The sequence below is a fragment of the Pocillopora damicornis genome, chromosome 4 (genome assembly GCF_964200805.1).
Source record: "Pocillopora damicornis chromosome 4, jaPocDami1.2, whole genome shotgun sequence".
Classification (NCBI taxonomy): domain Eukaryota; kingdom Metazoa; phylum Cnidaria; class Anthozoa; order Scleractinia; family Pocilloporidae; genus Pocillopora; species Pocillopora damicornis.
Window position 1 is genome coordinate 22,573,482 of NC_142673.1, and position 15,927 is coordinate 22,589,408.

General features: G+C 36.7%; 3 protein-coding genes across 6 annotated transcripts; 1 reads left to right on the plus strand and 2 right to left on the minus strand.

The window, feature by feature from the left end:
* Nucleotides 1-41: 41 nt before the first annotated feature.
* On the minus strand, nt 42-7,230 carry LOC113682409 (high affinity copper uptake protein 1). The gene is made up of 4 exons (XM_027199580.2): nt 6,910-7,230; nt 3,382-3,448; nt 2,973-3,159; nt 42-2,186 (listed from the first exon to the last, which is right to left on the minus strand). Exons 1-4 carry the CDS (start codon nt 7,027-7,029, stop codon nt 1,985-1,987), a joined length of 576 nt encoding a protein of 191 aa, XP_027055381.2. The 5' UTR covers nt 7,030-7,230; the 3' UTR covers nt 42-1,984.
* A 1,540-nt stretch (nt 7,231-8,770) lies between these two features.
* On the plus strand, nt 8,771-11,570 carry LOC113682407 (potassium voltage-gated channel subfamily A member 7). Its single transcript, XM_027199578.2, has 2 exons — nt 8,771-10,536; nt 11,035-11,570. The coding sequence occupies exons 1-2, from the start codon at nt 9,327-9,329 to the stop codon at nt 11,349-11,351; spliced, it is 1,527 nt and encodes a 508-aa protein (XP_027055379.2). The 5' UTR covers nt 8,771-9,326; the 3' UTR covers nt 11,352-11,570.
* Nucleotides 11,571-12,979: 1,409 nt separating this feature from the next.
* Nucleotides 12,980-15,786, minus strand: LOC113682401 (uncharacterized). 4 transcript variants are annotated; one of them, XM_027199569.2, is made up of 6 exons: nt 15,527-15,786; nt 14,877-14,906; nt 14,520-14,558; nt 14,375-14,428; nt 13,817-13,912; nt 12,980-13,343 (listed from the first exon to the last, which is right to left on the minus strand). In XM_027199569.2, the coding sequence occupies exons 1-6, from the start codon at nt 15,683-15,685 to the stop codon at nt 13,254-13,256; spliced, it is 468 nt and encodes a 155-aa protein (XP_027055370.2). In that variant the 5' UTR covers nt 15,686-15,786; the 3' UTR covers nt 12,980-13,253. The 4 variants fall into 4 exon arrangements, with proteins under 4 accessions (XP_027055370.2, XP_027055369.2, XP_027055372.2 ...); XM_027199568.2 differs by having other exon boundaries at nt 14,877-14,909; XM_027199571.2 differs by lacking the exon at nt 14,520-14,558.
* Between the last annotated feature and the right edge of the window lie 141 nt (nt 15,787-15,927).

Sequence of the window (15,927 nt, forward strand, 5' to 3'; positions counted from 1 at the left end):
CCTCCTCACTGAAAGACTCCAAAAAAAGGAAAACAACAAAATGAATTGTTCAATTTGATTTAATATCAATGATCCTACTTGATTGAAAAATACATTTCCTTCCTATGCAATAAATATAGCAAAATAGGCTTTATAAAATTAAGCTTAAAAGCAGTTATCACTAAGCATACTTTTCCTGCACAGGAAACAAAGGTTATCTTAATATTACTGACCCAGTTATGGAAAAAGCAAAACATATTCACATGAATAATGGCTTGAATTCTCATCACAAATTATTTTCCCGTCAGAGATAGTATACTATGGAATAGGTCAGTGTCTACAAAATGCAAGCCAGCCCATCACAGTAGCCATTTTGTTTAGCTTTAGTTAACCTTGCTAATTTTTTTTTAATCTCTGGCTCTTGAAACTGTAACCCACTGGCTTTCATATGAGGAAGTTGATGACTATGTTAAAAAAAAAAAAAAAGAATTGTAAACAACCTTTTCCCTCGTTCCCTATCCCCTTAGAATACAACATCACCTGATGCAATAAAAAAAGACTGTGCAAAATTAAATATATTTTTGCAAAATTATCATCACCTCTATATACCCTTTTTGCTATGATTGTGTGACATAAATTTCCTGTGAACTGATTAGTCACATAATGACCACATCAATCTACAAGTTTGTAGCAAAAAGTATATAATAGCCTATTACAACATCCAAAAACAACAAAAAACCAACAGACTGATGCAAACATATAAATAACAAATCTCACCTCATGCTAGCATAATACAGAACAAAAAAACTTCCATCAAATCATGCTGAGTTGCACAAGTCTTAGTCTACACCATGCATAGAGAACAGAAACATGGAGACAAGGCAGGCAATCAGTGTGACAAAGTGAAAAATGAGGAAGAAGGACATGGGCACTTTCCATGATCTTTCATCTAGATCCCATTCCCTCTTTTATTCCACATCTCCTTTGCACTTCTCATATCACCTTTCTCTTTTGTTACTGCACATTGCACAGATCTTCAAAGCTACTTAGACACATGCACTACACTGCACTGCACTGCACTGCACTTAGTACCCACAACTATAATCAAAACTAACTTAAAAGATATCAAATGCCCATAAAAGTTGTCTATCTAATTTATAGCAGAGAATATATAATCCTAGAAATATCGTAATGAAAACAAAAATATCCTTATTGTCTGTTTACCCATAAAAATATTTTTAACCATACATTCACCAGTTTGGAAAATCAATTTAACTCTAATTAACTTTGATCAGTGATTCTTTGCAAGTAATTTGCTTTGATAAAAGCTAATTCAAACTACTCATTCCAAGATCTTCATAGATGGAAAGTTGCAACACCTTTCTACAACCACACTGGTAAAACTGATCCTTACAAATATTCCACACCCCCCCCCCCCCCAACCAAAAAAAAAACCCTAATCAGTCAGAAAATAGAATGGGAACAATGTTGCCTGTCTCACAAATTACTTAAATTTTGGCTTGCGTCTAAAAATTAGCTATACTTTTTATGTGAATGGTGCTATCAATCTTCCTGCCACATATTAATTAATGAATCCATTGATGTGATCACCTAGATTTTGCAAAAAAAACATGAGATACTTCTGGGTATTTTCTGTAACCCTCTGTTTTTAAAATGAGTGTATTTTTCCCTATCTATTTTTCAGTATTTTTCAGTGGACATGTTCTTCATATCAGTCACTATCATATCCAAACAAATCCCTGTGGTTGTGTAGAAAAAGTTTAGGAGATGTTCTAAAGGAACTGTGTATGAATTTTCTTCTGAGCACTTCTGAAGTATAAAGCAGACTGTGTGCATAGTGAAATTAACTTATGGTTCAATTAAATAAAAAAATATGTATGCTAACTAACCCACTTGACAAAACTGAAATTAAAAAAAGATACCAACTATCAATATTGGTGCTCTCCTTCAAACAAAAAAATTTATTGTAAGAGAATGGTACCGATCAATGACAGTGTTCATAGATATCAACCACTTTGTTCAGCTTCCATCCAAATGCAAAATAACCAAAGCCAGCTCCCAGAGCAACAGCCAGACACAGCCAGACATTGTATGTCATGAAGATCAACATGAGGAAATAGCTCAGGGTGACTTGGACAACATGAAGGAATGTTTGAAGTATATGATGCCAATTGCAGATTCTGGACCTGTCAACAAAAAGGCAATAAAACCTGACTTATTTGAAAACAAAACAAAAATCTACAGAAAAAAGCAGATGAGATACAGTGTAAAGCATTAATATCTAGTCCATTTTACAGTTGCCAAGCCTTTGAACAGGAGTGAGGCTAAGGTTGACCTTGTTATGATGTAACAAACCTTGCTGCTTTTCAAATGTAGATTACTTTATGACCATGCTAACTAGATACTGGTCTCTATCACAACATGGCCAACTTCAGCCTTACTCCAAATCAAAGGCTTCCCAACAAAGGACACAACTGTAAAAAAGCCTACTGCCATAATAGCTGAGCTTATTGGAACTCTAAAACTGCATGATATGACTACATATTCTAGTTTGCATGATTGATTTGACCCTGCTACCATTTCTCACACATCAAGTGCTAATGAAACCAACATGAAAGAAATGTCAACATAGCAACATACAACTTTTCAACCCTTCAACTACCAAGATCCTGACACTGCCTGTCAAACATTTATGAAAATTTCAGCTCTGAAAGTTTGGTGTAGACAAGGCAAACAAAATCTCCCAATTAATATTTTCTTTCTTCCCAATCCCTCTCTGCTTAACGATGTATTGATGTGGTAGGAAGAAATCACACATTGCTTAGTCATAAGAAAGAAAGGGTTGTTAAAAATGATGCTGTGACAGGTGTCTGCTTCCTTGAACAAAGAGTGGAAAAAAGAAAATTTGCCCCGTAAAACAATAAAATACATTTTAATATTAGCTCCACACTAGTAGTGGAAACAAATCTCACCTTGGAATCTTTCCCTTTGATTCAGTCACAACAGTTGTTTGAGTAGGTCCTGTACCATACACCTTGGTCTCTGCTAAATCCACACTAACCACATAGCTATATTTCCTCTTTAACACTTCACGAAGAACTTTTAATCCTTCATAGAGTGCAGCAAGAACAAATATACCGAGGCAGGAGAAAACCATTTCTATCAACCAATAAATCAATGCATCAAGTGATTAATGCAACAAAAATAGAGTTATACAAGTTAATAGTCAAAATCTCTACCATTTCTTAACAAGAAAACCTGACAGCCCTTAAAAACACTCCCCTGAGTGACCATGACAGAATTATTCCTTACAATATCAATGCAAAGTCAAACAGACAATAGCAGCCAATTAAGTTCTAGTTGTTAACATGTACACTGTACCTGTTGCTGTATCTACTTTCCAGTCTTCAAACAATATAGTTGCACTCTTGCTTACAACAAAATACATCTATAAAAGAGTAAAGAATAAATAATTACAACTGTACACCTACCTTGTAGTAAGAGAAAAAAGTACTTATTTCCAATTGAAAATGATACAAGCAAAAATTGTCAGAAAAGTGTGGCAAAGTTGCGCAAATATTTGAATGAAGGTGAAATTATGCATTTATGCAATATGAATTTAAGTTTTTACCAATTAAGGCTGCATTAGATTAAGATACATTCAGTTTCAGTAAATGTAATAATTAAAAATTTTATCATATCTCCAGATTATATATAAGCCTAAAAACAAGGCTAAGTTTTTAGCTGTGCAGGTTTGACAGTCTAACATAGATGAAAAGAATAATGCAGCATGTACTTCTCTGTGACAATTAAATATGGTAAAGAAGATTCTATAGGGAGTCCTGTGTTCAAATTTGTGTAAGAATTTTAATCCAAAGAAACAATTACTGTGAATTATACATAAATTTTCTGTAACATATCAAGATTTTAAAATGATCAAACATTTTCAAGTCAGATCATTTATCAAGGTTACTATCATGCACTCGTAAATATGACTTTGGGAAAAAATTATGTCACTATAGCTTTGAGAACATCTTCTTGAAACAAATCATTTGTATATTGATGCAATTTAAAGCCATAAACTGCATGCTGGAATGTTCTCTACAAGGGGAAAGTTAAAAATGGCTAGACACAAAAATGAAAGACAATATAATAAGATTTGGATTATTTTTTAAGACGAGTCACCCATTACAGTTTATACAATAACTGCAGTCCTGCTAAGGAAATTTGTGAAGGTCCACACTTAGCATCCTCTGAGCCTGGAAATCTGATGCCAGGATTTTCTCAAAGTAAATATCATGAAATGGATATGGTCAACTGATTTGCAAAATAGTGAAGAAAACTTTTTATCACCTTTCCCATCCTGGAATACCTTTTAGCAATCAAGTTTAAAGGAAAAACTAAAACCTGTAGACACCTCACAGTGTAACATACAGCTCAGCGTATTGGCCAAGATGGTAAAAATGCAGTCATCAGCTTAGCTACATTATATTACCTGCTGTCAGTAATTACCACCACATATCAAATATTTAATGTGGCAAAAGAAACAAATTGTCCTTACTGCATTTCTTAATTTCCCTAATATAAAATTTCATGAGCAAAATTTCTCTTTCCATTTTTTCACACCATACTTGCTTTGGATGAATTGGCGTGATTTATTTAGTTTTATAATGAAATGTTTTCTGGATAAGAAACTTCCATTCTCAAGTTACAGGAATTATCATATTATTTTTATCTTGCACAATTAATATTAGAGCAAAACTGACACTTGCAACCTACACAGTTGTCATAACACATTAAATAAATCTGCCTTTTGACAAGCATTGGACCAAAGCACTATTACACATTTTTGGTTGGAGTGACAAGCATTTTTTGAGAGAACCTTGAGAAAGAAGTAGTTGTTTCAATTTTCCACTTAGTTTTTTTCTAATCCTTGCAACCCTAATTTCATTTGTTAATGCTTATTTATGGAACATACCATAAGAATTAGAGGACACAAGCAAATTTTTACCTGTTTTATGAAAAAATCTCTGCACATCAGACCTTCCAATATAAATGCTTGCAAGTAAATTCAAATTATGATATGCCCAAAGTGAGAGAACAAGTTCCAATCATTTATAACTTTTTCAGTCTACTTCATGGTGAAACATATGGTTTATTTTTTTAGTCTCTTTTCCCTGAATTTGGTTTTATGATGCCAAATTATGCATAAAATTTGGCATGTTGCCCAAATATATTCAAATTACATCTCCTAATGGAGGATGTGTAAAATTGAAGGACAAAGAAATTATTCCATGTTAGGATTCATTTTTTCCATCACTATGCAGCAGAAGAAAAACACATATGAAACTACTCACAAGAAAGATTGCCACTGGAATTCAATTTCGCACTGGCAAAATCATTGGATCAGAAGCTACATTTTAGGCAACCAAAACGGAGTTGAAATTATATAACTTGCTTAGATACTTTCTACATATCTATAACAATTTTGACAAGCAATTTCTTACAATTTGCCCAATTGTGATAGAAAGTTGGATGGATGCCATTTGATCCAAGTAGAATTTTATTAAAAGGGAACACCATGATAACAAATCGTTACCAACAACTTGTCAGAGCTGAAGCAAAAATTTCTTCCCTAGGGTAAAAAACATTATAACTAAATTAACATTTACTACCAATATACAAAAGGCAAAACTTTCTTAATAATTAGGGGAGTTACCAAACACATCCTCACCAAGTAGTTTTAAAAAGAAACACAAATGTTGTGTGGAATAGATAAAAAGTTAATTAAGGTTGACTACAAAAGTTGCAATATCATGGTGTGAGAACCCTAGTGCTTGAAACAGGTCCAATATTGTCAAATGTAAATATCCATGAAGGCTGTTGTCTCCTTGGTGTCAAGCTTACCAAACAAAGACAACAAATGTCAGATTCTGAAATTTGTTACAAGTCTGTTATATTTGTAAACTGGCACATTGTGCGGATTTTACATCAGGCTAAGTTCCCAAGACATAAAAAGAGGTGTTTAAACAGATGTGTAAAGCTAACATAGTCTCACAGGAAACCTTTAGAAAAATGTGGCAAAAAAAACAATTCTAAGAACAAAGAAGAGGGCGTGTGGATCAATACGTCATTAGTTAACAGATGTAAATTTGTCGTCATGATAAACATTGGCATGTTATTGAAATGATGAATACCAGAACCCCGATTTCTTTCTCAAAACCATTTTTTCTATACTCCTTAATAAAAGATTAGCTCATGGGTAAATGAAACATGTCATAACTTAGATTTACAAGCCACTAAATATTACGTTTAAACCGAAGTAAAATAATAATATTACCCGAAAAAGTACTACGTCAAGTCTGCCTCGTTTAAGTAAGTTCAAACAATTTCTTCCGATCTCAAAAGCCAAAAAAAGATACAAACGATGACCATTCAAACTCTCAAACCAAAACATGTTCTGAGCTTTCAATAAAATCAGTTTAGCATGTGCAATTGCGGCAATCAAAATGTTTGGTCCTTGGTATAATATCTGTGGCGAGATCGAATCAAAAGCTCGTCAAGTGGGATTTCATTACGAGGAAAAAGTACATCAAGTGAATGGTAATCGTATAAGTAATGGGAAATAAACTTTGTTGAACGATCGTGGACGAATAGCTCATGTTTGTAGACATTACTCATTGAGATTTCGACGGAATTAAAGGAAATCGAAGTAAATTGAACCAGAGTCACGGGATGATAAACGATATGCCTCACTAGTCCTCTTTGGTCATTTTACTTGACGGAGGAAGACGAGTCTTTCCTCAAGATCGCCCTTTAAAAATGAGAGCAATGGCAAATTTCTGACTGAAATGATGCCGTTTTCAAAATGAAATAATAAACGAAACTAACTAAACAACCAATACAAACCTGCATCATATGGTGGACAGTGCTTCCGTGCCCGCCATGATCTCCATGAGTCATAGGCGGCGTTGTAGACATGTTCATTCCAGAATGCACATTATTACCATGCATGTGATTATGACCCATATTAAGGTTTAAATCGTTTCTCAAAAAACTTTTATCAAAAGACCAAGACAAGAGAACACCAACAGCTCAGACGCTACATCAACCTACGATGCGCAGATATATTAATACTAACATGATATTGGTACCAGTCTTCACTCTGTAAATCACTGTGTCACTTCCAGATTGGCTGAAGCGTCTCATGGTAAAGTTAGGCCTGTCTGTGAGGCATTTGTGTAATAACTGTCCTAAATGTACTAAAGTCCTAAATGTACTAAAGTCCTAAATGTAATAACATTTACTCTTAATCCGCACTGACATATAAAAGTGCCAACTGACCAATCGACAGTATAAGTAAATTAAAAGGATTTTGGCCAAAGGATTCTTTAGTGTGACAACTGTCACTTTAGCATCTCAATGTGGATGTCGACTATAACAATGCATTGGCAGAGACAAACGATTGCATTGGGTTGCATTAAGGACTTTCATACATTCAGGCCTTCTACTGTTGTGGGCTGGCCTGTGAAAGGACCCCGTATAAGCGAACACCAGCTAAATTTCCGATTTTGTCATATTGTATTGGCCAGCCAATGTAATATTGATAATCCAGACATGAGATAAAAAAAAGACCCGTAGTTTTAACAACATCGCTTTTATTTCTCTTGAGATCTTTTACAAATGCCACGTACGCTGTGTACATTTCCGTTTACGGCCCCCTCTTTCAACATCTACATTTATTACTAAAACAGAGCCTTTTGAGACCCAAAGCCAGTAGAAATGGGGCATTCCAAGAGGTTTTTATCATAGAGTTAAGATTACATAGGGAAACTGTACAGTTTTAATACCATGTCCACTTCAGGCAGTAACCGTAATTAACATTACACAGCATAAAGGTCGGCACACACGAGGGGACTGGTACATAGCAGGGTCTGGTTTCAGGAACTAGTCCACTGCAGGATATACACGAGTGTGTGTTATAAGTATTATAAAGTGTATTAAACACAAACTACAAGAAGCGAAACGCACCGACTTTGTCTCAAGCCGTGTCTGCAATTATGTTTCTTTTTTAGCAGTTTGCCACTACAGAGCCAGCATAAGAAGAAAGAATTGAATATGAAAGCGATCTTCGCGGAAATGAACAACAACAAAAACAAGGCCTGTACGGGATTTGAACCCATGAGCTCTCCAGCTTCTTTAACGAGTTATTATCACCGCGTGTTTTTTTGGATACTGGAACCGATATTGAAGCTTCTCTCAAATAACTTAATTCCCAAGAAACTCTCGTGAAATCTCACAAAACTGTCGATCATGAAAGCGGTAGTTACTTGTGGTCAGATAGTCAAGTATATAGTACTGTTGATGCATGTTCTTCGATATGATCCGTCATGTTCGTCGACTCAACCTTGAAAATCACGACAGCAGGTGAGCCAATGTTCAGAAAATGAGCCCGCGCTCCACGAACAGCAGAAGTCAAGCCTACATACGAACATGCGACATTCAAGCGAACGGAGAAAAGCGCCAGGCGAGCACGAAGCGCGAGTCAGGCGCAAGGGGAGGAGTTCGAAAAAAAAAAAAAAAAAAAAAAAAAAAGAACAATTCATATTTTTTTGCACTCCTCCACTCGTGCGTAACTCTTACTTCGCGGTCGCCTCGCGCTTGCCTCCGTTTGACTGAACACCTGTTCTGTAGGCCTCGAATGAAACGCCTCGCTGATCCTGAATTACTGATTAAATTGACACTCAAAAGATGTTTCCCTTGCGCGGCGCTATCTTTAGTCTTATCTCATATGCTTAAAGTTCACTTTATCAAAAACAAAATCGTGGGGCAGATGTCTGGACCTTGGATCTGAGTTATGCAATCATAAACGATCTCGCACTCGCACCTCAATAAAAGTAAACTTAACATCAATAATTTTGGTTTTATGTTGTCAAAATCAAGAGTCTTACTGTGTTAACAGCGTCAGCCTTAAGTGTAATCTACTGATACATGACTGCGGGAGTTTATCAAAACGCGATGCCATTAAAAAGCAAATCTATAGTTGTCGCTCTGAATAAATTTGCTGACTGAAGATAATGATAAATTATCTGAACTATCTGGTCCGGCCTTCACCTCATGTCTAAAGATTAGGAAAAGTTGTAATTCATTAGTCGGCATACTCGCTGATTATACTCTCAGATCGGAGCAGGACTTGTTTGGCGAGCCAGAATTGATAAAGGAAAGTAGTGATTCGCAAATGCAGTTTGTAGTTCTGTTATTGTCACATGCCTATGACGTGCCGAATTCTATCGGATTTTGCAGTAGGTTCTTAAACAGCTGACTTCATGATTCTGCCGCCGGTAGGTGCTAGCAGAAGGTCTTGGTCGGACTCAAGAATTAAAACTCCTCGTTTGGGACACAGACTTGGAGACGTCACGCGTTACCGACGACCGGGCGTAAGTTCTGTCGCGATCCCAGGAAAGTGCGTCGAAAGAATCAAGATAAACGTGAGTGGAAAGAAGTATGAATTGACATACAGTCGGTTGTTTAGGTTCCCTAAGAGTCTGCTTGCCCGCTCTGCCCGAAGAGAGGAATTCTACGACGCCGAAAGGGACGAGTATTTCTTCGACAGGAATCGAATGGCGTTTGAAAGCGTCTATCATTTTTACCAAACTGCTGGAGAGTTTTTCCGTCCTGAACATATTCCGAACGACCTACTTATGAAGGAATTGCAGTTTTTTGGTCTATTACAATATCTTTTGCTGCCTGGAAATGTTTCACTGTCTGTAGGCCCCTCTAAGGTAATTCTTCCAGCCAACAAGTATCAAAGAATGGTGTGGGAATTCTTTGAAAATCCAAGCTCTAGCATTACTGCCCGACTTATCAACGTGTTTATGCTACTGGTGATTATTTTGTCTATCATCATGTTGTGCATTGAAACTCTCCCTGACTTTGATGAAGCAAATGGCGGTGTTTCAGCACACATTCGGAAACAAACAAATGGAAAAAAACCGACCAATATTACAGGAGACATTCCTACGGTGATACATGAAAATCAAAGTTTATCAAATAAACTTCGGACTTTGTTTGTCATCGAGACATTTTGCGTTGCCTGTTTTTCATTAGAGCTGATAATCCGCTTCCTAGCCTCCGCTGAAAAACGGCGTTTCTTCTGGAATCTTCTCAACCTTTTCGACCTCCTCGCAGTTTTACCTTTCTACCTCTCTCTCGTTATGTCTTGGCATTCTGTTAGCGCAACACAATCCGCGTATACTCTGAGGGTTTTGCGTCTCGTGCGTCTCTTGAGACTCGCGAAAATATATCGCTACAGTTCCTCCGTGCAGATCTTTGTTAAAACAATTAGAGAATGCGTCAAGGATTTCCTGTTGCTCTACTTTCTTATTCTGATGACTACGACTGTGTTTGCCAGCACCTGTTACTATTTCGAGCAAGAACATGAAGGGACTGATTTTGTGAGCATTCCCGCGGCGTTTTGGTGGGCCATAATAACGCTGACCAGTGTGGGATATGGAGATATGGTCCCGGTAACTCTTGGTAGGTTTAAATAAGTTAAGTAGCTAGGTACGTCTTTGCTATGTTGTACAAATTTGAGGTTTATGATAGTCTAGCTCGTATCTCTCTCTATTAATACAGGGATGCTACTTATGCATGTACTCTATCTGTCTCCTTTATCTTCACCAACGACGAGCCCCTGATACAAAATAGATAACAGCAGGAGAACATCACTAACAGCCGTAACGCTTTAACCACTAAGGATGACTAGTATCGAATTTCTCCTCACAATATCATCCCTGAATCACACATTAAGGTCATGAGAATAAAGAAAATGGTCCGGCACCAGCTCAGAAAAACTCTTGATTATTAAACAAATTCTCCTTGTCAGCACCTTGTCTATTACTCAAAGGGAGATAATCTCTATCGATCTAAAATAGAATTAAAATCATCATCTTCATTTTCTTTCATTCCTCTCCTTCAGACAGACGAATTTCTAACCAAATTTACCCTGAATTATTTTTGAAACTTTTATTTCAGCTGGCAAAATAAATAGTGCCTTGTGTGTGGTATTTGGAGTGATCATCATTACCCCTCTGTTGCCAATCATTGGCTCCAAGTTCAACAGTGTCCAAGAAAAAGTCAAAATCGAGAAACTTTTGACCTCAGAAAAGCTTCAGATCTCAGATGATGATTCTTCCGACTCTTTCGAAGACTGGAGAAGGACCGTGACGTTTGCCGAGGAAGACTTTTCGTTTGAGATTCCACCCACCACAAAGAACTCATCATTTGAAAGTCAGATAGAGTTCAGTGTGCGACCGAAGAGTGTACAACCGAGGAGTGTCACTGTAATTTAACACTTTCACTCCCGAGATCAAACTTTCAATTCTCCGCACTGTCTTTCATATATTTCGTATTATGATAGCTCTGAGAATTTGGTGTTAGATCGAACAATATCCCCCCGATATCTTTCTATCCTCCGTCACCTTTCTGATTGAAAATATGTGAATATCTCGATAAGGAGAAATAAATGCCATTTTGGTCAGTAATAGGAATAAAGGGACAGTACATCTAAAGCACTCTCGTTGCATTTTGAAAAACGTAACTGGAATTTTTTAAGTTTGTCATTTCTATTTAATCCTGTCAATCTTTTCTATCCAAAGCTATCATTGTTCCTTGGTGATTAATTGTCGCCTTTTTTTATTGTTTTTTGTGTTCCGGCCAAACTTATGTTTTGTAATGGGGCACATCATTGATAATAGATAAAGATAATTCAAGCCAGGAGACCAATCCCAGCGGAATACTGAGGGTGGTCTGTGGTGGTCTTACTGCACCCTATCAAAACTGCTGATCACGCATGATATCCCTCTAATTTTCAAAGTCCATTACAAGTCTCTCAGATTTTGCATCATATGCTTCAAGCTTTGCCTAACAATTGTTCTATTAGTGACCATAGCAGCTAAATTGACTTAAACAGTGACGGTTACCCCTTTGGCAGGCTCGATTTCCGCAGCTCTCTCGTGTCCGGTCTTCACTCCTCCTCGAGAAGAGTTCGGGGGGAGAGGGGAGCGTGGGCTCATATTCCCTTAGAACGGCTAGTAATCGAGCCTACCCCTTCTGTGGAGTACCAATTTTGAATAAGATTTCATCATTTCCTGTTGTTTCTTTTCCATTCTCTCGCACACAATTTTTCACACATTACTTTCTCAGTAGCTAAGGCGACAAAGAACGAAAACGATAAGTGATCATTTTCTATGTTTCATAGTCAAAACTTTTTCCAGTTCACGAAGTTTTAAGGCCAAGAAATACTATTTTAAACTTTTAGCGACTATCTCAGACGAATTGCGTCAAAAATTCATGAAAATGTCTGGTTTATACTCATAGGACCTTCGTTTTTCCCTTTAAGCGCAGGACGACACAGGATTGCAGACTTTTGTGACATGAAATCAGTTACTCAACATTGTACGGGGTGGGTGGGAGTAAAACTCACGAATATCAAAGGAAGCCCGTTTTGAAAAACGCGCCCGGAAGATGGAATTAGCCTTCAAATTTAATTTTGCTCAAGACCACTTGATCTTTGTGGTGAACTGACGAAAGCGATGATCGGAGAACGAAGTTTGAGTACGAAAAAAATGAGATTCGAGTTACATGGCTGCTCACTTGCACTTTTGTTACGAAAAGAAAAAAAGAAAAAGAAAAAGGAAGAAAACAAGCGCGTTTTTCACGGCGAGACAATATCCAGGAGAGAAAAGTAAAACATTTTTACTAGGGAAATTGTCGTAGACTTTTTGCTGGCTCTTAACTATCGGGCTGCAGTAGAAATTCTTCATGTTACAAAAGTTGCCTGACACTGTTTCAAGATGTTTGCACCAATTTGAGTTTCCTTCCTTGGTTGCAAAAGTGAGAGTGCCAATGGCTATCTCTTCCTTTAAACTTTTTTGGAAGATTAAAGATATCAAGCAAAACTTAGAACACACACTTTGCGTAGAGGCGCATTACTCTTTAATAAAGTTTGAAATTTGAAAATCGATTGACAAGTTAATTTTTGTAGTAAATGAAACAAAAAATATGAATATAAATGTTTGTCTGATAAAAGCCAAACTGTATTAAAATTAAACCACAGAAAAAACTCAGTTATTTCATCAAAAATGTTCCCCTTTAAGTTTGCCCAAAATAAAACGTATAAATGTGCACCATAAAAGCTTAAGTTACGCCTCTCGCCATTGGTGTCATCACTGGTAGTTTAGATTATTTGGAGTTTATTTCTTGGTGACGAAGTCTGGATCGTCCGACTCTCCTGCGAAATTCAATCCTAGCTTATCCACCAAAGCGTCTTGCAGATTCCCGTCCTGTTAAAGAAAATTGTTGGCAGGAATTGTAAAACCTTGGATACATGGAAATTTCATGCTAAATTGTTTTTAGTATAGCACTGGCAAGTTAGTTAGTGCCTGTGGCTGGAATTTTTAACTCTCAAGATTTGATTTTAAATTTTAATTTGTCGCGGCTTCAAATTGATCTGTAAATTAGATACTGTGATGTTATTATAAGAAGAAAAACCGACTCCAACTGATCAATTTTTTATATTGTAGAGAGATGAGATGCCAACCACGTCTGAGGGTTGAATTAAGGGTTAATTTTCATTCTGTATATTCATCTTGGCGGTTTTGTAAGACAATTCATATGTCGGTCCCCGTCTTATTAAAATGAAGTGTACGTTCATATAATTTCTTTCGTATTTTTTTCATATTGGAAACTTTGACACACTAAAGGATTTTTTGGTAAGAGCGACACGATTGAAGAGAAAAATTCATTCCGCACTTACTTCCTTTCTTTTCGTATTCTGGTTTTCCTTTTTGTCTATCGGATCCGGCATGCCGCTGCTTGCTTCCTCAATTCCTGGTTTTTTTATTTCACCGATCTATAAAGCCAATTTTTTTCACATTCGTTATTACCTATATTTTTACGTAAACAGAAGATTGTTGAGCATGAACTGTAAGGTATGGGGGTAAATCGTCGATCAAGATTTTTTAAAAAAACAAATATTTTTCAGAGTTATATTCATGGATGTCCCTATTCGTGATAGAAGAATTCAAGGTTGTTATCACGTGATATCCCCGTTAATCAATCCAGTAGATGAACGTGGACATTTTACCGTCGATGACGTAACAGATGTCCCAAGCAAGTTAAAACTCGTTATGTCCATTGATGGGGGAGGGACGTGGACAGCTGTTGTAGATAGTTCATCTTCTTTTCTCGTTCCTCCCAGAGTTTTTTGAAATTCATACAATCAGAATTATCGTGGAAATCGTAACAAACTTAAAATGATTTTAAGGATTAGACGAAACATTCTAAAATATATCGGAACTGCAATTGTACTTACTTGGACGGGTTTTCCTCCCCTAGGTTTTGTTGAATTTGGGTCGTTTTCATCGTCCTACATTTAAAACAGACAAAACAGTTTGCGGAATCAGACATGAAAAGCTTTGGTATCCAACTGGAAGAAGAACAAAAAAGATGATAATTGCCTTAAAGCCAGCAGGATCTTTGGGTTCACTGTCATCTTCCTGTTGAAAAATTAGTTTTTTCACTGAATCTAGAATGGCTTGCAAACTACTGGCGCCGACTCGAGAAATATGAATTTTTTACCAATAGCATAATCAGCAACAGAGATTTCGGATACTATTTAGGATGTTCGTTATTTCTTTTGGTGATTTTTACCATTTCACGGAATGGGAGAGTACTTTATTAGCACTGAGACGGTTGCGGGATGAGTTAATTTGTCGAAGGTGAAGCTTTTTGAAGTGACGTTCTCTTTTATTGAAAGAAATTCATGAGTCTGAGGGACTTGTGTGATGTTGATGAGATCTGTAGTTTTTACTTACCTCATCAAGGTCTTCCTCATCCAACATATACTGCTTGAAAAGAAGTAAAAAAGGCACGAAATTATTTTCAAGATAATGAAATCTGTAACCATTTACCCTCGTCTTTTTCAAATATTTTGGTTCAAGAGCTCATTCTAGACGGTTTCTCCATTGAAGCCGCGAAAGTTGGTAGAAAATTTTCCCTGAATCTCGCAATTGATCCATTCACACGTAAGTTACCGGAATTATTTTTGGCTCTTTCTCTTAAATTAGAATTCAACCATTTGTAAATAGACAAGCCATACGGCATTTTTTAATGAGCGAGAGTAGGAGGCACTTAATTTTCGTTTGTACGAATGAAAAATCTCTCCACAAAGGAATCAACTCCTGGGAAATAAATATTTCAGGTAACTATGGCATTTAGATCGCGATGAACTCAAATTTTCAGAGTTATCAAATGAAATAATGATCATTGCGCGAAAGTGGAATATTTGACGGAATCATAGTGTATTTTGGTCTGTTCTTCTCAATAACTTGACGCGAAACCCATGATACAATTAAAATTCGATGATATCCTCGACAATAGATTTAAAAGTTGAGATAAAAAATTTAATAAAATATAACAGATCTCATTTAACGTCAGATTTAGCCGCGTCCTGATATTTACTTACGTCGTCTCCTTCGTCCTCGACGAAGTCTTCTGGTGAATCCTCGTAGGCTTGATCATCGTTCTCATCCAAATCGATAAAATTCGGCTTGATTTCTTCTTCGTCACCGAAAACGAAGCCCGCAGAGGTGAACACCAAAAGGCAAAGAATCAACAGCTTCATTTTGAAAACAATCGGTTCCGTAATCTAGGAACAACTTTAAATTTCTTCGATAAGGATCCGTTACTGTTACCGCGGCTAATACGAGATTGTGAGTTGTAAGTGATAAAAGCATGGTTTCTTCCCTGGTAAAGGACACGACTACCTTTCTCATGCGACGGGAATATTCTTGTTCGCATTTATTATAATTTTGTTGACAATTTTTACAATCCCTTTGTTAACTTTGACATTTTCACAAAAGTTAG